At 40.7% G+C, this 23883-nt stretch overlaps 1 protein-coding gene across 3 annotated transcripts in view; it reads left to right on the forward strand.

Moving 5' to 3' along the window:
• Positions 1-21888, forward strand: part of slc16a3 (solute carrier family 16 member 3) — a 49147-nt gene extending 27259 nt beyond the window's left edge. For all 3 annotated transcript variants that reach the window (XM_008104561.2, XM_008104562.3, XM_062970535.1), the window contains exons 2-5: positions 10765-11007; positions 12779-12922; positions 15621-16388; positions 16862-21888. In XM_008104561.2, coding sequence (XP_008102768.1) covers positions 10785-11007; positions 12779-12922; positions 15621-16388; positions 16862-17127 — 1401 coding nt within the window. In that variant the 5' untranslated portion in view covers positions 10765-10784 and the 3' untranslated portion in view covers positions 17128-21888. The remainder of the gene's footprint in view (positions 1-10764; positions 11008-12778; positions 12923-15620; positions 16389-16861) is intronic.
• Positions 21889-23883: the final 1995 nt, after the last annotated feature.

A 23883-nucleotide genomic window follows, 5' to 3' on the forward strand; every position in this document is an offset into this window, starting at 1 on the left:
GTGAGTTTTCTGGCCATGTTGCAGAAGCATTATCTCCTGACGTTTTGCCCATATCTGTGGCAGGCATCCTCAGAGGTTGTGAGGATGCCTGCCATAGATGTGGGTGAAATGTGAGGAGAGAATGCTTCTGGAACATGGTCATGGAAACGATGTGAGGTCTGTTGGAAACTAGGCAAGTGGGGTTTACATATCTGTGGAAGGTCCAGGGTGGGAGAAACAACTCTTGCCTGTTGGAGTCAGACGTGGACGTTGCAATTGGCCACCTTGATTAGCACTGAATAGCCTTTCAGCTTCAAGGTCTGGCTGCTTTGTGTTTGTGCCTCAACAACTCCCGGGGATCCCGTAGCATTGAGCCATGGCGGTTCAGACTGGATTGATTCCACAGTGGAGAGGCACCTGGTGAGATAGATTGGAGGTGGGATCCAAGTCAGTCACCACATGGAATGCATGCCCTTTTGATAGATACATAGCCTGGCGGTCACTTTCCTCACAGCACTTGTAAGAAGGTTGAGCCTGAAACCCCCTTGGCGGGAGGTGAGCCGTGACAAAGTCCAGGGCACGCTGTCTCAGCCACTGGGGGGGGGGAGGGGGCTTTTGGAGCGTTTCGGATTCTCTCCCTGCATGGGAGGGAGGGAGGGAGTGCGCGCCTCTTCCGGGGATGACGGTGGCCCCGCCCCTCGCCCCCCTCCCTCCGCCGGGCCCTGGTCACGTCCTCCACGTCTGCCTGCGGAGCGGCGTCGCGTCCCCGGCTGCCCCGCTACCCCCTCCCCCCGAATCCCGCCTCGGTCCAGGGCGGGGCAGCAGAGCAGGAGGAGGAGGAAGAAGGGATAGGCTATGAGGGCGCATCTGCACTGCAAAACGAATGCAGCTTGGCACACTGCCCCTTTCTCAGGGACATAGAAGCTCGAGAGCTGTAGTTTTACAAGGTCTTCTGCTTTCTCTGCTCGGAAAAAGCGCTGGGGCCTCACTTAAACGACAACTCTCGGGATCCCACAGCACACTCTGAGCCATAGCAGCGTTAAGTGAGGCCCAAATGCATTCATGACTCTAAAGTAGGCATGGGCAGACTTTGGCCCTCCAGGTGTTTTGGATTTGAATTCCAGCTGTTAGGGATGGTGGGAGTTGAAGTCCAAAACACCTGGAGGGCCAAAGTTTGCCCATGCCTGCTCTAAAGTGTATGGTAGAAGCACGCTTACCACAAGGTCTCCCTCTGTTCCCATTGCCTCTCACTTTATCAAGCATTATCATAGCATTTAGAAGAATAAACATCGGAGGGGTTGGGTTGCTTTGAGTTGTCGAGGAGCATTCTCTCCTGACGTTTTGCCTGCATCTATGGCAGGCATCCTCAGAGGTTGTGGAGGTCTGTTGGAAACTAGGCAAGTGGGGCTTATATATCCGTGGAAGGTCCAGGGTGGGAGAAAAACTCTTGTCTGCTTGAAGCAAGTGTGAATGGTGCAATTGGCCACCTTGATTGGCATTGAATAGCCCTGCCGCTTCAAGATCTGATAGCTTGTTTCCAATAGACCTCACAACCTTCCTGCCTGCTGTTCCTATTAGTGGGCTTTTCTTTCGTGCCAGTTGTATGTTGGTCACTAGATAGTTCTGAGTTACATAACCTTTCTTGCTTTTAAATCATCTCTGTCACTATGTTTCATTGCATAATAACATCACAGCTCCACAAAATAAAAAGGAGAGATCACTTTGGGATAGCTGATTGAATGTTGGACTTGTGGAGGGATGTGGGTTTAAATTACTGGATGGTAATGCTCTTTGGGGTGACCTTGAAACAGCAGCTGCCTCAGTCCCACTGGACAGTAGTGAGATGGGGAAGTGCTGCTGGCCAAACTCTGAGGAAGATTATGTGGAACAAGGCAAAATAAACGATGCCTCCCACACTGCACCCCCAACATTTTAGAATCTCTCTTGTCTGTCTCAATGGGATTTAAAAGGTCCTATGAAAAGGAGCCCCGGTGGTGAAATGGGTTTAAAGCACTGAGCTGCTGAACTTGCAGACGGAAAGGTCCCAGGTTCAAACCCCGGGAGCGGCGGGAGCGGCCGCTGTTAGCTCCAGCTTCTGCCAACCTAGCAGTTCGAAAACATGCCAATCTGAGTAGATCAATAGGTACTTCTATGGAGGGAAGGTAACGGCGGTCTATGCAGTCATGCCAGCCACATGACCTTGGAGGTGTCTACGGACAACGCCGGCTCTTCGGCTTAGAAATGGAGATGAGCACCAACCCCCAGAGTCAGACATGACTGGACTTAACGTCAGGGGAAACCTTTACCTTTTATGAAGTTTCTAATTCTTCTAGCTTTGTTTATTTTTAAAATTGTGTGTAGTTGTCTTATCCTGACTGTAAAGCTGTTGAATTAAATAGAAATAATAATAATAATAATAATAATAATAATAATAATAATAATAATAATAATAATATACCTCCCAGAGGCCTCCAACCTGGAATTTTCATTCACAAATGTTTCCACATTCTATGCTGGGAGTCAGCTCTTTCTATACCTCTTTGCGTGAAAGTGGCTGTGGTCCTCCACACATGCTCTGAGAAAATCCCTCTTTGGCTCTTATGAAAGATTAAAGTCAGGAGCTGTTCCTTTCATGGCAGTCACTAGGAAGAGCTGTCTGTTAACTTCTCCCTCCTATCCCAAATGGCAAGTGAGTTTTACATTATCTTTAATCAACAAGATTAAAGGGAAAAGAAGGAAATAATTCAAAATTGATGTAATACACCTTTTTGTAGTTACTACTACTGGGCATCTAGGTAGTAGTTTCAGGTCTTCTAGAGCACTATACCTCTGTCAGGACCCAGGCTGCAGAGCACCAATAACCTTACACAGAGGCCAGTCTCTATCTAATATCTTTATTAAAGAAATATATAAAACCAATAAAAACAAGTGAAGAATATAATTCAGAAGCAGACCTTTCAGATAAGGCCAAATATAGTCCAGAAATGTATTGTCCAATATAAGATATTAGAGTTCAAAGTTATAATCCACTTGACCGAAACACACACTTTGCCAAGCAATAGTGTGGGGAAATAACAAGGTCTTTATAGTCCAATGAAGCTTGACAACCAGGCTGGAAATAAACTTGATTCTTGACTTGACCCAAGACTTAAAACGAGGCAAACTTGAAGCATGAAACAATAGTCCGTGGCAAACCATGAGACGAGGCAAGACTTGAAACTAGGTCCGGGAAGCAGGGAACAGGGATTACGCAGTCCACACACGATCTCTCTCCTCAAGCTGACAAATTGACTCCGCAAAGTTTCCCTTGCGACAAACACCTATATTGGGTCTCGTTTTCCCGCCAACAGAACACTTTCCCTAGAGAACGAGAAGCGAAACCCAACTCTGTCCAGATGCATGACTCCTTAGAATTTCCCAAGGGAAGCAGACCTAATCAGCCAGTTGTTTGGCAGCGATTCTTAGGCTTCGGCGATTAGCCTCTCTGACTCCTCTATCTCTAGTATAATTGTCCCTCCGGGAAAACGGGGGGGGGGGGGAGTTCTGCCCAAGGCCTGTTTGGCTGAATTCTTGAGGGCAAACATCCTCCAGGTGGAGAGGCTCCGGCTCTGGGTGAACCGGCAAAAATCCCATGTTTTCCTCTTCGTCTGCCACAATAGTACTAGGAACAGGACTACAAGGCCCATGAGTCATCACAGCCTCCATATCTCAAATTCAGGATAATACTTCTTGCTTCAGGTAGAAAGCTCATGTTGTTCTTATTTGCTGTCAAGTCAAGTTCGACTTATGGTGTCCCTATGCATAAGAGACCTCCATGAACCTCAGTCATCAACAACCCTACTGTGATGCACTCTTCCTGTTTCTATACTGTCTTTCAATTTCCCAGCATCATTGTTTTTTTCCCCAGTGAGTCACACTGTCTTATGTCTAGAACACAATAGCCCCAGTTAATCATCATTTTGGCTTCTGTTAAAAAATGAAAGCTCATGCTGTAATAATAAAAATGTTAATATTTAAGATGTTTTCCTTGTTTAATTTGTGCTTTGTGCTTTGTATAGCCACTGATTAAAATAAACAACAGTAATAGTAAAGTGTGGGATTGGAAGAAGATAATCAACATTTTTCATTGCTAGATTCTGCGTAACGCTCAGAGGCACCCCTCAATTGCTTCATCAAATAGGGAGTAGACCTGCTAGGCGTTCTACTATTTTGAAAGCTTGTCACAGAGCTGCAACTAAAGAAAGTATTGCAAAATCACCAACATGGTAACAGAACTGGATTTTACCAAACTCTTTCCTGCCATAGTAGACATATATGACTATGTTCTTAAAAAAGTCAAAAGCCAGGTACGCTCTTGACCGTACTGTAACTGAAGATCTGCTGAATGTCAAAGGTCCTGCGTTTTTTATGTACGTAGTAAGTGCTCTAATAGCGGGGGTTTATGCCTGATTACTGTGAGGCAGAATAGCTGTGGGATAGGAACAAACAACTGGCTGAGAGTAGGTGTATGCATGGATGGGTACAAGTTTCCATGGGAACCAAATGACATATCTCCTCCAATAAAATGGTCATGTCTGAGAGGAAGAAACTTCATAAAGGTCTGCTAGAAGGCTGCTATGTGGGGACCAAGTGCCTTTGTTTATCTTTAATAAAGCTACCCAGAGGTCATCTACATAGATGCAGATATCTGCTTTCCCTAGAGAATATCTATCCATATCGGATAATAAAATTATTCCGCTCTTGCAGCACATACAGCTAAACCTAATAAAAATGTTGTAGGGAGTTTTGTTTTGGAACTAGATTTTTTTAGTAAGATAGCAATGAGTCCCCAAACAATTGAATTATCAGGTAGAAGGCACGTGTGAGAAAACCGCCAGTTTATTTCTGGGGAAACTGTGCTCTCTTCTGGTTTGAAACAACTTTTAGTAACAAAAGCAAGAGCTCAGATAGCAGATTTTGACTTTTGGTTGCTTAGTGGTTGGCATTGTTCAGCTTCTTCTGACAGCAAATGACCATGAAAAACAATATTGTTGTGTTTTTAAGGGGAAATTTTATTTCTGATAAACATTAACTATTGATTTAATGTTCTGCCAACTTACTTGGGGATTTCACAGTTTGAAGGTGCATAACATCATTGGTCAGTTGTAGACAGATGGATCACAAATAACCTTTACTGTAAATTCACCAGGAAATCTGAGGATTGGTTTTAAAAACATATATAGGAAATGACACACCATTCAGTGATTGCTGAAACAATATTTTCTTCTTAAATTGGGTAAGAATTTGCAGGATGTAAAAAAAAAAGATGTATTCTTGCTGCAATTGGAAACTAAGCAGCAAGTTCTTTCATATGATTACAACAGAATTTTGTCCTTGAAGAATTGTGGACATTACAAGCCTCTCTCCACTGTTTTAGGGACAGGTCATTGTTTGATTGGAAGTCAAAGAGGATATTTAGCAATTCCAAAGTAGATCTGGTAGGATATTTTTCTCTTAAAACTACTTAAAACTAAAGGGCCTCTGAGTTTCAAACATGCCTCATATTTTGTATTGTGTGTTGTTGGTTTATTCAAGAGACAAATGTCCAAAGTTTTCTTAGGAATGTGGAATTAATGGTGTTATACTTTGGATTTTGCCGTTTATATTCAGAGTGTTACTTTTATGCTTACTTCATGGTCTGTCTTGATTTAGACTGAAGCAGCTTGTGTGTTTACTGTAACTGAATCTCCTTTGGGAGTCATCAAGAGATGACGAAGGAAAAGCCTTCAGATACTTTTCTTCTGAAAGAGCAGCAATAGATCTGCTGTGGTAGGTTTGCCAGGTTTATTTCTGGTCTTTGAATGTGATATTGTTTCTTCTTTACTGTGCAGTGTTGGGCCTAAATGTCATAGAAAGATCTTTGAATTATTATGTATTCAGATGCCAGCAGTCTATTGTTGTTGTTGTTGCTGTTGTTTTTATTTATACTCCACTTTATCTCCCCAAAGGGGAGATAGACAGAACTTTGGATTAATATATTTCAGAATAACGTACATATGACAGAAGGCAAGCAAAATCCAAATTGCACATTGTAATAGCTACAATATTTGTCCCTGTTCTGTAAGAAACAAGTATCATTTGATAGTAGAAATATCATCAATATAATCAAGTCAAAAGTGAAGTCAGGGCTTGTAGGGTATAATCTATGATCTTTATATTAGCAAAAAATTTGATGTAATCCCAGCTCCCCTTTCCACTGTGAATTTAGTTATAATTCTCACAGAAGTTGAGAAGCTCGAGAAGGTGGTTGTGGATTTTGCCAGTAACAATATGCTGAGGAGTATTCCAGTTGTAATGGAAGCTTAATATTTCCAGTAGGATCTGTGAAGTATGCAAAAAATCTGCTCCCAATGATGAAATGTACTAAAATTGCTTTTATTCATGTGGATTGACTAAGCAGATTGAATTTTTGGATACTCCTTGGCTGTAGGCATAAGTGCGGAGCATAACTGTCACAATGAGCACCTGCTCTTCAGAATCTACCATTACAGCACTATAAATAGCAGCATTCAGTGCTTTTGTTTGTGGGGACATGAGCATGTAGAGGTCTGTCATATGACATGCCAGTATCCTCGTCCATCCAGTCCAGTACTGTCTAATCTGACTGGGAGCACCTCTTCGGGATCTCAAAAAACAGAGTAGCAGCTGATTCTTTTTAAAAAAACATCCTATGATTATTATTTTATTATTAACTGTATTTATACCCTTCCCTTCTCCCCATGGGGACTCAAGGCAGCTTACAATCTTACACTTGGATCATAATTTGAAAAGTGCAATACAAAAGTTGAAAAAAATTAAATAGTACAGTGTGGATTAAGGTAAAACAGATTAAAATGTAATAAAGTTAAAATAATAACTTGCAACCCCCCTCCCCCATAATCCCACTCACACTTCCTCAGCAGCATGCCCCTTATCATTCCCCAAATGCCTGCTGGCAGAGGAAGGCCAGCTTGTCCTGCTTGCGGAAGGCCAGCAGGGATGGAGCCATTCTGGTCTTTCTTGAGAGGGAGTTCCACAGTCTGGGAGAAGCCACTGAAAAGGCCCTCTCCCGTGGTCCCACCAAAAATGCTTGAGCGGACGATGGAAGAGAGAGAAGGCTCTTCACAGTAGATCATAGATGTCTCTCGGGTTCATAAAAAGAGATACGGTCCTTCAAATAGCCTGGAGCAGAGCCGTGTAGGGCTTTGTAGGTCAAAACCAGCATTTTGAATTGTGCCTGGAAAGGTGTTGGCAGCCACAGGAGCAGTTGCAACAGAGGAGTTTCAGTCTGGCTTCTGTTCTGTGGACCAATTGAAGTTTGCGCACTTTTCAAAGGCAGCCCCACCTAGAGTGCATTACAGTAGTTCAACTGGGATGAAACCAAAGCATGTAGCCAGATCTGACTTCTCCAGGAATGGACGCAGTTGGCACACAAACTTTAATTGTGCGAAAGCACTCCTGATCACTCATGATACCTGGGCCTCCAGGTTGAAACAAACCATCTGTAGGTAAAACTGTCCTATCTTTCAGTTTCTGAATCTTCCCAATCTGAGGACCATCAGTGATTTAGCAATTAGTGATGGAGACAATTTGATCTCTCTGTCTATGATTTCAGGGATCATATTGTTTTATTTGCACTATTTGGAGAGTCCGGGTATTTTTTATTGTCTCTCATGCAAGTATTAACCAGGTCTGACTGTATTTAGCTTCTTGAATCAGGTAAGGTCTGTGTGTTCAAAATGATAGAATGGTTCAAAAGAGGAGGGTAAAGTTTAACTGCAGACAATAAGAATAGTAGATACAAAGGGGCCTATGAGCAGAATTTTTATCAGAGGTGCTCTTTTTTAACAGGAATTGTATGTATGTGTAGTGTGTGTATGTGAAATTATTCTTGTTTTATAACTTAGAGAAGATACCAACAAAACCACAAACCTTCTCTAATGGTACTGTATTTACACACATTTTGCATATTTCCACATTATTGTCTCTGAAATAGAAGATGACACTCTGAAATATAGGACGTATATAAAATGATTTGGATATTTTTACTTCCGGTATTTGTCATTGAGACAATACATTATTTCAAAAAGCTGTATCCTAACATATATTTTATTTATTTATTTATTTATTTACAATATTTATATCCTGCCCTTCTCACCCGAAGGGACTCAGGGCGGCTTACAACACTGGCACAATTAGATGCCTATACAAAATCAATCAGCAATACATAAAATCAGTTAAAAACAATTAAATATAATATAAAATTACAGTACATAAATTTTAATTTTTTCCTCTTCAAATATACTTGTTATGACTAATGGAAATCCTGCTCAACATAGATCTTTCTTTCCGATCTATATACAGACTAGCTAAACCTGGCCACACTTCGTTGCGGCTCAGTATGATATGTAATGAATATGAAAGTAAAGAAAAGTGTTGTAGCTAACATAGATTCAGTGAGAAAGCACATCATTCAATTCAATACCCTGCCTTGCGTTGCTGTGTCTATGTGGAATGTATGGAAAGAAAGGAAAAAGGGTTTTCCCCGAAAAATCATTTTTTTATTGTTATGCTCGTGGATTGTCTACAATGGTTTGTCTTTTTTCTGCATGGTTTACCGACTCTGAAGCATGCGATGTATAATTGCCCGTGAGAGAAGCATTTGTTTTCCAATTTCAAACTGCACACTTGCAAAGATTGCCCCTGTGCTTTATTGATAGTCATTGCGAACGCAAGGCATATTGGAAATTGAAGTCATTTGAACTCGAACACCATGTCAGCCAGAATGAGTGGGATTCCCAGGGCAATCGCCCCCAACTCCTGCGTGTATGTTGGGTCTGTCTGCCAGGTTTGGTCCAGATCTGTTGTCAGCTGGGTTTAGTACACTCTGAATAAGGATGAACTTCAATTCCCATAACCATGGTCAATGCATACAAACCACAGCAGTATGTTCAGTTGCTCATGGGGGTTCTCTGTGCCAAGTTTGCTCCTGGACCTTTGTCAGTGGGGGTCACAGTTTATCTGGATGCAGGTGAACTATAACTCCTGTCAATCAAGGTCAATATTACCCAGACTTCTCCAGTATTTTCTGTTGGTCATGTGGAGACTGTGTGCCAAGTTTGTCCAGGATTGTCATTTGTGTGGGTCTCAGTGGTCTGTTGAAGTTGGACCTGAATTGGATGAAGGCACGACAAATCCCATTATTCATGGTCCATCTTCTTCCTATCAGCACCAGGACATGAAGTGGGTAATGAGGTGTCTGTGTACCAAGTATGGTCCAGGTCTGTCGTTTGTGGGGGTTGCAGTGGTCTGATTCAGGTGAAGGCACTTCAAATCCCATCATCCGTGGTCTATCCTCCCCTAATTGCACCAGGACGTAAAGTGGGGCATGAGGGGGAGGGGGGGTCTGTGTGCCAGGTTTGCTCCTGATCTGTCATTGGTGCATGTCGCAGTGGACTGTGGGAGGTGAAGTGATTGAAAGTACTGCATGTCCCATCATCCGTGGTTCTCCCTCCCCCAATCTCATTATTAAAACACCTGCATATTGGTATGCCATGTTGTATCAAAATTTCAAGTTGATTGACCGGCTACTTTTCGAGTTCCGCATGCACAAACATATGCAGGCTGTATTTTTATATACAGGGTGTTTGAAAAAGAACTCCCTAGTTTTAATGTGTTTTAGCTTAAAACTAGGGAGTTCTTTTTCAAACACCCTGTATAAAGATAGACAACTACTGGTATATAAATATATTTTTATAATTATTTCTGGTAGTTAAGCAAATCTGTCTCCTCAAACAGAGAATTCTTCATATAAGAAAAAAGTACCTTCCTCATGCATATATTGTCATTATATGCTGTCAAATCAACTTTGAGTTATGGCAACCCTATAACTGTCCTGCTTAGATCTTGTGAACTCAGGGGCAGGACTTCCTTAATGGACTCAATCCATGCATAGTTCAGTCTTCCTCGTTTTCTATTTTACCAAGCCATATTGTATTTTTCAAAGAGTCACACCATTTTTGATATGTCAGAGAACTACAGCCTCAGTTTAGTCATCTTGGTATCATCTACATCAACCATTTAATACAGCATGAAGGTCGTTTGAAAAAGTGGCACCTCGTCAGCACATGCTTCAAAAGTACACTACAGCACATGTTAAGCTTTTTAAATCAAGATAACCAAAGTTGGAGAATGCTCCAAAACAGAACCTTGAAATGTGCATCAGCACTCTCTATTATAAACCACAGCGAAGTCCACTGTAGAATGAGAATCACTGTGCAGACACCCAAGAGGGAGTTCAAAGAAAAAAAGCACACAGAAAAAGCAGCTTCGGTGTGAGGATGACTACACTGGTAATACTAGAACTAGTTCCAGGATTTCCAATCTAATCATACACACAGTGAAACTGCTTTTTCCTATATCTGTTTCAAACTGACCTAAGTGGTCAGTGTGGATGCATCCTCAAGCCTATTTGATCTTTGACTCATTCATCTTTTTATTTGTCCAGAGTATCTGTTGAATTCTTCTCCAGCCCACATTTCAAATAAGCAGATATTTTTCCTTGTCAGCTTTCTTCACTCTCTAGCTTTCATAACCATATATAAAACTAGAATTGCTATAGCATTGATAATGCCCTCTTGTGATAAGTCATTTTATTTAGTATCCGTTTTAATCATATAATTTTTCACCATGGAATAAGTAATCAATTCTTTGTTCTATTGCTTATGGATTATATAACCATTTGTTATTGTTGTTATTCTTCCTTAGGAACCCTATAAACTTTCACCATGGGAGCTGTGGTGGTTGATGATGGTCCATCAGGAGTTAAAGCCCCGGATGGGGGCTGGGGATGGGCTGTCCTCTTCGGGTGCTTTGTAATCACTGGATTCTCCTATGCCTTTCCAAAGGCAATGAGTGTCTTTTTTAAGGAGCTTATCAGGGAATTCAATGTTGGCTATAGCGACACAGCATGGATCTCCTCCATTCTATTGGCCATGCTTTATGGAACAGGTAAGCCATTTTTCTTTGGTATGTAATTTGGTGGTTTGAAGAAATTAGGACGTAGGGATGCAGAAAGTTGCCTTACGTTGAGTTTGTTCACTGGTCTATCTGGTAGTGGTTTTCTGGTTTCCCAGGCAATATTTTTTTTTCTTAGCCTTACCTGATCATCCCTGGTATCTTTCAGTGGCATCTTATGCAAATATACACCAGTCCTGATATGACTTAACACCTTAAATAAGGCAAGACTGGTAAGTTCAAGGTGGTATGTTGGTTTAAAGTAGAAAGATGAAGTTGTAATGTAGAGAACAATAACAATAGGCATATGATGAATTAGGACTGGGAAACACACACACATACACACACATAACCTGAAAAAGCATTGACATTTGCTTTGTTACCAACTTTATTATGTCATAGTCAATGGAAAATATGGAACATAGTGATAATGAATAAGATTATAGCTTACAAATAACAATGGGAAGAAAATTAACAAAATTCAGAACCATTTTACTTCATTTCTGGAAAATGTATAGAGCAGCAGTGAGAAAGGGTTTCACAATGTGAAGGGATACCTTACTATTACAGTTGCTGTGTTTTAGTTTTTGTTTAAGTTTGATTCTATAGATGTGAAGTTTCTGAACATATTGGTTGGATATACAATATGAGCAATTGTAAAAATTATATTGGTTAAAACAATAGGCATGGGCAACTACCAAGAATGTTTATCCACATATTTTGGCCATTTGCACTTTGCTTCCATAGGCCATGATGGTCAAAGATAGGAAAGATGTTTGGTGAGATATGTAATGCCCTTGGGGTCCTCCTGCCCAGTTATTCCCTTAGGGCATTTTTCAGTAGCTCTTGCTTAAGATTCATTGCTGAGGTTCAGTAGAGGAAGGTGTCTACAATGCGCTCCGCATTTTATAGAGCTGATTCGCTATGGATCTGGGATACACTGGCATCTGTTGCAGTGCATTTTGTAGCTAAACTCAGACTTTCCTGGGATTAAAAAAAGTGCTGTATCACTCTTGATGTACACTGCAGCATGCATTGGTAGAGTGTGTTTTGTGGCCACCACAGCCTCCAGTCAGCTTCTAACTGCAATCTAGTGTTAGTGTAGAAGTGTCCCAACTTCCCAAGACATCTATGCTGCTTGTCAAATATGGTTAAGATCATGTTCAATCAAAGTGATCCAGCTAATAGCACATTTGGCTACTCCTCTGATCTGGTTTCCAGGTGAAACTGTTGTAGACCCAGAGACAAGTTCCAAACCTGAGCGAGGAGATGCTGAAGACCACTAATTGGGACAGTTTTGGGATGCTGTGATACTCCAGATATTGGAGGACACTAGTTGTCATTGGCCTTAGCCATCCTAGACAGTTGTGAAATACTCTGAAGTTCCTTATGTCCCTACATGCTGTATTAAGATGTTTTCCCCATATCACAAGAACCACAAAACATTTTTACCCCATGATTTTCTATCTTCAGTCAGTTCAATTACAGCCAATCTGGTAAAAGATACAGTCTCATAAAGATTCAATTAAAGTAAGCCTCATACGTTGAGCTAGATAATGGGTAAATATTAGCCTATGACGGATGAAAACAAATGTTTTAAATAGCATCTGTACAACGATACTATTGATTTGAAACTTCCAAAGTCAACACAGCTATTATGTAAGAACCAATGAAAGAAACATGCAAAATCTAACTGATAAATAACCATTCTTTTTTGGGACTGTTACAGAAACAAATCTCTGAATTATCGTGTCTTTTTGCTCAGGTCCCCTGTGCAGTATGTGTGTCAATCGGTTTGGTTGTCGTCCCGTTATGCTAGTTGGAGGCCTCTTTGCTTCTTCTGGAATGATCTTGGCTTCCTTCGCTCATAATATAATTCAAGTCTATCTTACTGCTGGTGTTATTACTGGTAAGTCTTAATGAAACTTCTTGCAAAGAATCAGTCAGTCGAGTGGCCCATACATTCAGCAATGCTTCATGTTACAATGGCCTCTAAGAGAGGGTGAACTAAACTACACTTTCAGAAGGAAAAATGCTTCATGTGTTATAGTTTTTGCCTTGATATACTAGTTTTATATGTATATTGAAATTTCTATGCAGGAAACAAATGGTTCTCTCAAGGAAGTCTGGAATGACCGAGCCCCCTTCTACACTGCCATATAATCTAGTTCAAAGAAGATAATCTGAATTTTATATGGCAGTGTAAAGGGGCCTGAGACAAATGCTTCACTCTGCTTAACAGCATGGCTGCCCTATCACTTTTTTGCAGTCAAGAAACAGAAACCATCCTTTGTTCCTTTACCGCAGTGGTTCCCAATCTTTGGTTCTCCAGTTGTTTTGGACTTCAGCACCCAGAAATCCTAGCTAGTTTACCAAAACACCTGGAGGACCAAAGGTCAGGAACCACAGCTTTACTAGGTCAATGAAGTATATTGTTACTTTCAGCTAGCTAAATGCAGTTGTAAATGACTTCCTTATTCACTAAAGGAAGTTACAGCCCTGAGTTTGTGAAATCTGAAAAATTAAGTAAACAGTAAAATATGTTGGAAATTACTGATTCATAGGGTTGCTAGGAATCAGAATTGACTTGTTTGCACATAACATGCTGTAGCCAGTATAAGTTCACTGCTGGGCTCGTTACCACTATAGTTGTTAAATTAATGATATGTCCTTTAATATTGTTTAAAAAGAGAAAAAATCTTGAAATCTACAAAATGAAATCTAATTTAGTATCTCAAATTCCCCTCAAAGCCCACCAGTATTCAAATGAGAGCATATTGGGTATGCATGTCAAGTTTGGTCCAGATTCATCATTGTTTGGGTTCATAGTGCGCTTTGGATATAGGTGAACTACAACTCCTATAAATTTCTCCAAAGACCTCCAGTATTTTTTGTTGGTCATGGGGGTTCTGTGTGCCAAGTTAGTTGCAGGTCCATCATTGGTGGAGTTCAGAGTGCTCTTAGATTACAGGTGAACTATACATCCCAGGACCTACAACTACTATAAATCATGGTGAATTCTCCCCAAACCTCTCTAGTATGTTCAGTTGCTGATCAATTCCACTGTTCACTGTGTGCCATAGACAAGAATAGGAAAGGGTTATGGGAGAGGCAGTGGGCGGGGTCATGCAAATTCCACACCAATGGAGAGAGTAAGAAACACTGGGATGCCTTTGGTGGAGGAAAAACAGAAAATCTAGGAGGAAATTATCCCCGTATGAAAGCCTACACTTGGTTGGTGAGCAGTATGGTGTTTGTGGAGGACATTGGCAGGGCTCTTGGACATGTTTATGGGGGTTGAGTGTACCAAGTTTGGCCCAGGTCCGTCATTCATGGCGGTCACAGTGGTCTGTGGAAGTGGTGGTCAATCAGAAAGCTGCCACATACATACATATGCCGTCTGCCGCATACCCACAAAGAAACACTAGTTTGGGGACCTGGCGGTGCCCGGGTTATTAAAGAAAGGCATTTTTGGCTGTGTTCCAGGTTTAGTCTAGATCCAATGTCAGCTGGGTGGAGTGGGTGCGGGTGAACTACAACTCCCATAGGAAAATTCCATTTTCCATGATCCATCCCCCTCTAAACAGTTCTTGATGGGAGCCGCAGTGCTCTCAGGAACTGAGTGAAGGTATTGCAAGTCCCATCGTCCATGGTCCATCCTTCTCCAAACTGCACCAGTGTGTAGAGTGGGTCATTGGGGCTCTGTGTGCGAAGTTTGGTCTTGATCAGTCATTGGTGGAGGTCACAGTGGTCTCTGGAAGTGAGTGAAGGTATTGAAATTCCCATTGTCCATAGTCCATCATCCTCCAAACTACACCAGGTTATAGAGTGGGTCATCGGGGCTCTATGTGTCAAGTTTGGTCTTGATCAGTGATTTGTGGCAGTTGTAGTGGTCTCAGGAAGTGAATGAAGGTACTGCAAGTCCCATTATCCTTGGTATGTCCTCCCTCAAACTGTACCAGGACCTAAAGTGGGTTATGGGGGATATGTGTTCCAAGTTTGGTCCCGATTCGTCATTAGTTAAGAGTAACAGTGGTCTGTCAGAGACAAAGTGTTTGAAAGTACTGCAAATCCCATAATTCTTGGTCCATCCCTCTCCAAAGTGCTGCAGTTTGTAAAGTGTGCCATATGGGATATGTCTGCCAAGTTTGGTTCAATTCTGTAATTCTTGGCAGTTGCAGTGATCTCAGGAAATGAGTGAAGGTACTGAAAATCCCATTATCCATGGTCCATCCTCCCTCAAACATCACCAGGGTGTAAAGTGGGCCATGGGGGTTCTGTCTGCCAAGTTTGGTCCATTTCCATCACTGGTGGGCATCACAGTGGTCTGTGGGAGCGGAAGCATTTGAAAGTACTGCAATTCCCATCATCTGTGGTCCATCCTCCCCAAATGGCACCAGGACGTAAAGTGCATCATGGGGGTTATGCGTGCCAAGTTTGGGCCAGGTCCGTCATTCCTGGTGGTCACAGTGGCCTGCGGAAGTGGCGGCCAATCAGAAAGCTGCCACATACTCGCATACATACACACAAACAAACATACATACATACAAACACTGACTTTTATTATATAGATTGTAGTTTTAACTGTAATATATGTTCTCTTTCAGGACTGGGCCTGGCACTCAACTTCCAGCCATCGCTCATCATGCTCAATCGCTACTTCAGTGTGCGACGGCCATTGGCTAATGGTTTGGCTGCAGCTGGAAGCCCTGTCTTCCTTTGTGCTCTCTCACCATTAGGACAGATACTGCAACCTATCTATGGATGGCGAGGGGGATTTCTCATCTTGGGAGGACTACTCTTGAACTGTTGTGTTTGTGGCGCTTTGATGAGACCTTTGGATGCTCCTAAAAAACCCGACGCTTCCAAAGGACCCACTGAAAAACAAGTCAAGAAAAAGCTATTGGATTTCAGTGTTTTCAGGGATCGTGGCTTCCTTATCTACACAGTGGCTGCATCCATCATGGTGCTGGGCTTATTTGTGCCCCCTGTGTTTGTGGTGAGCTATGCTAAGGATCTGAAGTATGAGGACACCAAATCGGCTTTCCTTTTGACCATTCTTGGATTAATTGATATATTTGCTCGGCCTCTTTGTGGAATAGTGGCCGGCCTGGAGTGGGTTAGGCCCCGCTGTGTCTACCTCTTTAGTTTTGCCATGTTCTTTAACGGCTTTACTGATCTGATGGGATCCATGTCCTACAACTATGCTGGTCTGGTTGTCTTCTGCATTTTCTTCGGCATTTCCTATGGAATGGTCGGTGCCCTTCAGTTTGAAGTTCTCATGGCTATTGTTGGTACACAGAAGTTTTCCAGTGCCATTGGCTTGGTTCTCTTGGTTGAAGCAATGGCTGTTCTAGTTGGACCGCCTTCAGCAGGTATGTTTTATTTAGGTAATTTGCTGTTTATTAATGGGGGCACTTTGTAAGAAAAGAAGAAAGGTGTTAAGAATTACTATTGGAGGCAGTCCATTATATGTTGAGGAAACAGAAGACAGCCTTTGTTTTGAGGCTGTCTACACACTTATTATATTTTCATTGTGCTTTTCTCCCAACATGGGATCCAATAACATATATAGAATTCAGAGTGCCTGTTCCTTGAGATATCAGATCTAGAAACAGCAATATTTTTCATCCCCACAAAATCTATTTTTATAAGGACAAAATCTTTTACTAGGAACATTTAATGTGGACATTTGATGGGGTTCTTTTGCGAGATAATTCATCATACCCCCCCCCCCCCATATGTGCTAAGAATGTATCTGCTACTATTCCTTTAAAACAGCTCATGTGAGCCCTAATGTAGAAATGTGTTTGAATATGCTGTTGAAGATATCCATTTTCTTTTCCAGGCAAACTCTTGGATGCGACCCACCAATATATGTTCGTTTTTATTATCGCTGGCACTGAAGTTGTAACTTCAGCCGTGGTGCTGGCTGTAGGAAATGCCTGCTGTATCAAAAGGCCAGCTGAAACACATGTAAAAGAAGATGCAGCAGAAAGAGAGAAGTTAAACAAACAACCTGGAGACACGAAGGTGGACTCTATTGAAGTGGAACAATTTCTGAAAGATGAAAAAAATGGGGAAGTTGTAACTAACCCAGAAACATGTGTGTGAGTGTGACAAGAATGAATGTCAAATTGTTTAGAAAGAGATTGAGATAATTTCAACACTGTTATTTATTTTATAAGTAGGACTAGTCTAGGGCTGGGCCATCTTGTTTGGGCTCTGGAGGCCAACCAGCTCATGAAATCACTTGTTGGAAGCTGGCTTACTAGGAAACATTTTCTCCCTGATGTAAAATGGATTGAACTTCAAATTAAACTGCTTGGGTGTAACTACTTCTGCAAGCTAAACAAATGGCCTTCTAAACACATGTAGAAGTCCCACTATGCATCACCAGAAAATGTTCACATGGGTGAAAACATTTTAATTTAGGAGGAATTATATATAAATTTTCCCTTTAACACAGATGAAATAATTGTCTGGTTGTGTGTGTGTGGTACACTTCAATGTATCTTCAATGTTTGTGTCTGCTTTAAATAGGATTGACTTAGTAAGGAGAAATCTCAGGGACTCGGTCATCTTCAGAAAGATTTCAGAACCTCTCCTTTTCCAAATGCGTGTAGATCATTTGACTCAGCTCTAATCCAATTTTGATAACATGTACAATTTTTCAACAGCTTTTGGTTTGTCAGTGTATTTTTATGCTGTTTTGTTTTTGTTTTCATTGTCCTTTTTACTGGAAATAATACACCAATACCAAGAAAGGCATTGTGATGCTTCCTGCGACACTTTACAATGGCTGCTTCCAAATTATGTAAAAACAAACTGAAACTTCTTTGTCATTCTAAGAAGCCAGCAAGCAAGATTGCAAATTCCTTTCCACTATTTACTGACCCTCTGCTTTAAATATAGCCCCTTCAAAATGTGTCTTACTTTTATGGTTTCCACAGCTTTCTTTCCACAGAGAAAGTGTGCCTCTGACATATGAGTTCTAGATTAAACCAGAGGCAAAGTAGCACATAAAGACCTGTGTAGTCAGTGTTAGAAATCTTTTTATGAAAAAGGTGCTAATACATTTTGACAAAATAGTGTGCTGCCCCAATTATTTAACCACGATGAAGCATTAATGGAACCGTCAGCTCTTTCATGCAGTGATAGACTTAATGAAAGATGCACAGGATGAAGAAGGCAGTTTTGCTTCCTGCTATCCTTCCTCTTCTTCAGAATGAGACTGGATAAAGTGATTTTAAGGCCATCAAATGGCAAAAGACAACATTTGGGAGTACGTTGGATTGGGATGTGTGATGTTTGTAAAAATCATTTCCACTCAATTTCCCACATTTGGAATGAAGCAGTCATTAGAGTCTCATTTAAACTCCTGCATGTTGTTATTTTGTCACTATGGTAAATGCAGGCTTGATCAAAGAGCATTTTAAAAGTGGGTTGGGGATTCTAAGCATTTGAACACAATTACAGTTACTAGGGAAGGGAAAGGTAGGTTTTGGTAAGGTTTTTAGACCTAGTATTAGTAACACCTACCTACATAAACAAGCCTACAAAATTTATATGAAAATTTGGCTGGAATTATGCCAGAACTTGGAACATTTTGTGGTTTAGACTACAACTACCAGAATTTCCCAAATTATTGGCCATAACCAGTATGCGTGTCAATGGAAGTAGCAGTCCAAAAAACTAACTGTTCTAAGTTCTGAGTCATGTGCCAGATCCCATCTGTTTTCAGAGGACATTATAACAAATGTAAATTCCCTAACATGATTGGATAATGTGTGTATAACCAAGTAACTGCCACAGAAGAACAGCAGGTGTGCAAGGTGAGTTACTTGACAGCCCATTGGTATACTGTATCCATGTTGCACAGACCCAAAACAGGTGGAGATGCTTGAGCAGGGCTTGATCTTCTCTCTCACTTTTGTACCCTCCTCTCTAGAAGGGACTGATAGGCTATATAACCCTCCAGATGTTGTTTGACTCCCTACTCCTGCCAACCTGACCCTCCAAGATTAATGACGGAAGAGAACCTCTAGGCTCTAGTAACATTTTACTAACATCTGAGGGGCCTTAGATTGTTCCACGTCCTGTATCCCTGTGTGTCACCTCGGAAGCTAATTGCCAGTGGTTTCAAAGTCAGCTTCTGAATTTCTGTCATAATAAACTGAGCTAATATTACTTTCTCTTTATTGGAGCCATATACAAAGTTCTTATGTCCTGGGTAGTTGTCAAACAGCCCTTCATGTTCAGCTGCAGATGTTAAGATACAAAGTAGAAAGTGCTAAGTAAATTGTGCTAAATTTTTATCAGGACATCTAACCAAAGAGGAACAATATATATTTATGAATAATGTCTTTGGCAGAAAGTTGGAACCTCCACCATCCCACATTTTGCTAGTAGGGTTGTATGACCAAATCAAAGTTTAAAACTACATCATGGACATTAAGGTAAGCTTGGACTGGAGAACAAATTTTGGGGTACTAAAATACAGAGCCAGATGTGAGTTAATCTACCATACAACTAGGGATTTATTGACCTGAGTAGCAAAATGAGATGCCCATCTATTGACCCGGAACAGTGATTCAGAAACGGTAAGTAATGATCAGGCTTCCTTGGGAAAGGTTGGCAAGGGCATTTTTTTCTAGCAGCGTCTGCAAAACAGTTTTACTAAGAGCAGGGTCAACTGATAGATCTGTCAACTGGCTCTTCTATGAAAGCATTTCATTCATGCATTCCTTAGGTGTTCAATGAATATTTGGTCTACTAACATTGAATGTTTGGTAATCACACCCAAGTTATTTAAATTAAAATACATTTAAAGATGGGGGTCAGAAGTGTGAATATTTTTGTTTGGTTGAATGCATCGAAAGGAATTTATTTGAAAATTCAATGCATTGGTAGTACAGAAAAGGTTGTGTATTTTCTCTCAGATCTTCTACATAATTCAGGCCATGTCTGCTGTTTATTTTGGTTTTAGGTGGCTAGACAATGTCTGTTCCATTATGCTGACTTCTATGGGTTAACTGTAGAGCTTAAAAGAGTTGTATATGTGCTTCTGAATTAGGGAGAAATGACATGGCTCCAGCAAAAGTAATGCTCTGGATTAATGTACCTCAGAATGCAATTAGCCTCTGGTCCTTGAAAACAACATGCTGATTTTACTACTGTGGTGTATGGGAGAAAGAAAAGACACTCTCATTAAGTGTTCCCCACTCTCTCTATTCCAAAAATGGTTTGTCAGAAGGTGAGGGAGGCTGTTCTATTTAAAATATATATCTAAATTAGGCAAAACCATTTCCCTTTATCTCCAGCATTCTAAAGATTCTACCAATTGTAATTTCTCGGGGACAGAAATTTAACTAGGTGATGGGACACACTATTGAAGAAATCATAGACAGGGAGGGTGGGATTATGTTTTTAAAGAGACAATCCCGCCAAGTGAGATAGGGCATGGATAGCATTTCAGTTTATCCGATTTCCTCTCAACACAGAAGACTGTTTACATGTTTGCCCATTTTTATAAGAAGACATCATCATATTATTGACTGAATTCAGCTTTTGAGTTCTTTTGCTTGAGCCAAAAACCTCTGTATGAAAAATTACTATTTGAAAAATCTATGCATTAATGGGCAATTGTTAATGTTTTCACAGTTCCTTTGATAACTGTGAAGGAGTAAGGAAATCTTACCTCTTGTTGTGGTTGAATGCTTGCAAGTTTCAGCACTGGCTTTGATTAGGTACCTGTTATAACTTGCATACTGCCAAATGATGGTTGACTATTTTATATTTGATGATCTTCTCTCTTGTTCCCTCCTGTTTTTATATAAAGTATGTGTAAATATGTGTGTGTGTGCGCGCGCACAGGAGTCACTTCAATACAAGGCATATGTGTTCACAATTGAAAATGAGCTGCAGCAGCCCACAGGCATACAAACCTTGATCCAGAGCCCTGTACGTACTCAAATGTCTCATCTTTTTGCATAGATTAAGGTTCTCATTCAATTCAAAAGAAGGTGCCAAGCCATATGTGTGAAGGACTGTAATACAGATCAGCCTTCCCTTCTAAAATGAAGTGGAAATGCCATCTGTGTAGGGAAAATTATATTGATGGTCTCACATAGAGATTGCTGGAGTCAGGCACCTGGATTTTCCAGAATAGGCAAGCAGCAAACACATTCCCATTATTTTTGCCATCTTTTGAAATATATATATATTCCATTCAGAGAATGAATGGATATAGCTGAACCAAATACTGTATACTGAAATAATGCAACAGATTTTAACCAGTGCCCAAGAGCTGTGTTTCTATCCCTTCAATCTATACGTTTGGCTGCTCGGCAATTTTACTTACAGCTAAGATATGGCAGGGTATAGATAAGCAAGATATTTTATACGGATATATTTTGTTGGGTCCCATTTGTAAACTTGCCATTTGTGCTACCCAGAGTCTATGCAACCGTTTGCTGTTTAATAAACTAACCCCTTCACCTTTCTACCATATGAAAAAGAAATCACAATGTTTGCCTTCTTTATTCTCAGAGTGAAAGTAACTCTGCAGGGTGCAACTGTAAGGCAATCATGGTGAAGGGTTTTTAGGAGAACAAAGCTCTTGTGTGCAACAGGTATTAGGTGCAGAATTTGTCAGTACCAGTTGTGATTGTGTGAGTGAGTCTGTGTGTCAACATATTGCTGCATATGAGTGCGTGCTTGTTAATAGGTTGAAGGCAAGTGAGGTCACCTTTGTCCCTGCTTTCATGTAACTGCACTTTAATGTAATATGTCGATGTCAATGTAATTTGGATTTATGCTTTTTTAGTGAACTGTTGCAAATATAGTGAATAAAGTTATTTATTCTGTTGTCAATATTGTTGCCTCAAAAGATACAGCATAGAAATTAGGTTATTCTGCTCCTTTCATTTCATTCTGGAGATAAGTCAATGACTTATTTTTAATCAGACAAGATTTCAAAACCCGAAAGCTATGGAGCAAAACACAGTGCCTCTGAGAAGGTACAAAAAGCAACTGCAATGAAAGTTACTTTCTGCAGGGCAAATCATAGCTTTTGTGGAAGGATGTAAATTAGGGGGGGGGGGGGGCAAAGTGAAGAAGAGGTAATCCCATCTCCCCCAAGGTTACAACTTCTAGCAGCAGTTAATATAAAAGTCACATTTGGACTATAGCTCTTCTGTGCCTTATCTAGATTATCTCTTGATATGACAGAAATGGCAGCAAAGCCTAATTCTGACAGCAAAGAATAATTATTTTATTAGGTTCTAACAATTTTATTTTAGTAAAAAAATAATTGTTTCAGGTGTTGTCTAGAGCAGTTTCTCAAACTCTGCTCCTCCAGATGTTTTGGACTTTAGCTCCTATAATTCCTAACAGCTGGTAAAATGGTAGGATTTTTGGGAGCTGAAGTCCAAAACACCTGGAGGAGCAGAGTTTGAGAAATACTGCTCTAGAGTATGATCACATTGGAAAAACTACTTAGACAGGATCTAGCATGTTCTTTTCATTTACCAGCATCTGTTTTTTGTACTGAGACCCCAGAATGTATTTGAATGGAAATGTTGTATGTGGCATTGGAAACACCAGATTTTTTAAATGGTTCTCATACAGTTTGAATATTCACTCAGAAACTTAGCAGTACAAAAGCCCAGAAAATATGCCATGTAGCATCATACGTTACCACAACAGAGCTGGAGTTCCCGAAAAGCTGTTGGCTTTAATTCAATACAACCAGTGGTGGGCTATAAGCCACCTATTCTTACAGTACGACATTGCTATGTCAAGGGCTGGGGCGTGTTTGCTTTCCTTCTGATGTTGCTGGACTGCAATTCCATTCCCACTCCTTGATGACCATGTTGGCAAGGGCTGATGCCTGCCATAGATGTGGGCAAAACGTCAGGAGAGAATGCTTCTGGAACATGGCCATACAGCCCGGAAAACTCACAGCAACCCAGTCAATACAATGCTTCTCACTTTTGTTTTTCAGACATTTAGATGAGTCACCTTACACACAAACGTACACTTCTGTACACTTTTAAGAAAAATATAGTGGGCACTTCTTGTAAGAAATGTTAGAATAATGTCCATGTTTTCCAACTGTCAAGGATATGCAGTGGCAAATCAATCTATTTTAAATATATGTGTAGTCCATTAAATTCTAGAAACTAGTTTTTTGTTGTAGAATTAAGAACTTTAGGATTACTGTATCCTAGAATTAGATTTCAGCTAGATTTCTCTTTGCTTCTGTTTATTTTGAGCATCTAACTATATGGACTGTATAGTGGAGTACTATTAGGATAAAATAACAGATAGGCTTTGCTGCGTGAAAGTTGAAATTGAATGAGTGTGAATTAAATGGAGGACAGATGGTGATAGCTTCTGTGCAACCAAAAGAACACAGGCAATAAATTTAAAGCAGTATTAACTTTGAAGTCTATCAATGAAGAAAGGTTTCCCTCCATAGCTAAGTATATTTTGAATTTTTGAAATTATCTTTAAACAGGAAGTAGGAATTCTGTAATCCCCTGGGAGCTGTTGGATTCCAAAAGCAAGTAGCAGCCCTGGCCAGGACAGTCAATGATGAAGAATGTTGCAGTCCAGTAATATCAGGGCAGCTGCAGCATTCATACTTTGCTTTAAAGTTTAAACAGTTGAAATTGCATTTTACTCTACGAACGCAATATTGGTGGCCTCAATTCATCCATAAAGCAAATGGTTTAAAACACAGCAGAGAAAACAATGCCCTATGTTTGGGACTTTTACAAAAAAATTAACATATTACATGCTAGAATTAGCCTTTTTTGTGCAAAGTAACAGTAGAGCTTCCTCTGGGCCATTCTCTAATACCCG

The sequence above is a fragment of the Anolis carolinensis genome, chromosome 2 (assembly GCF_035594765.1).
Source record: "Anolis carolinensis isolate JA03-04 chromosome 2, rAnoCar3.1.pri, whole genome shotgun sequence".
NCBI classification, from domain to species: Eukaryota; Metazoa; Chordata; class Lepidosauria; order Squamata; family Dactyloidae; genus Anolis; species Anolis carolinensis.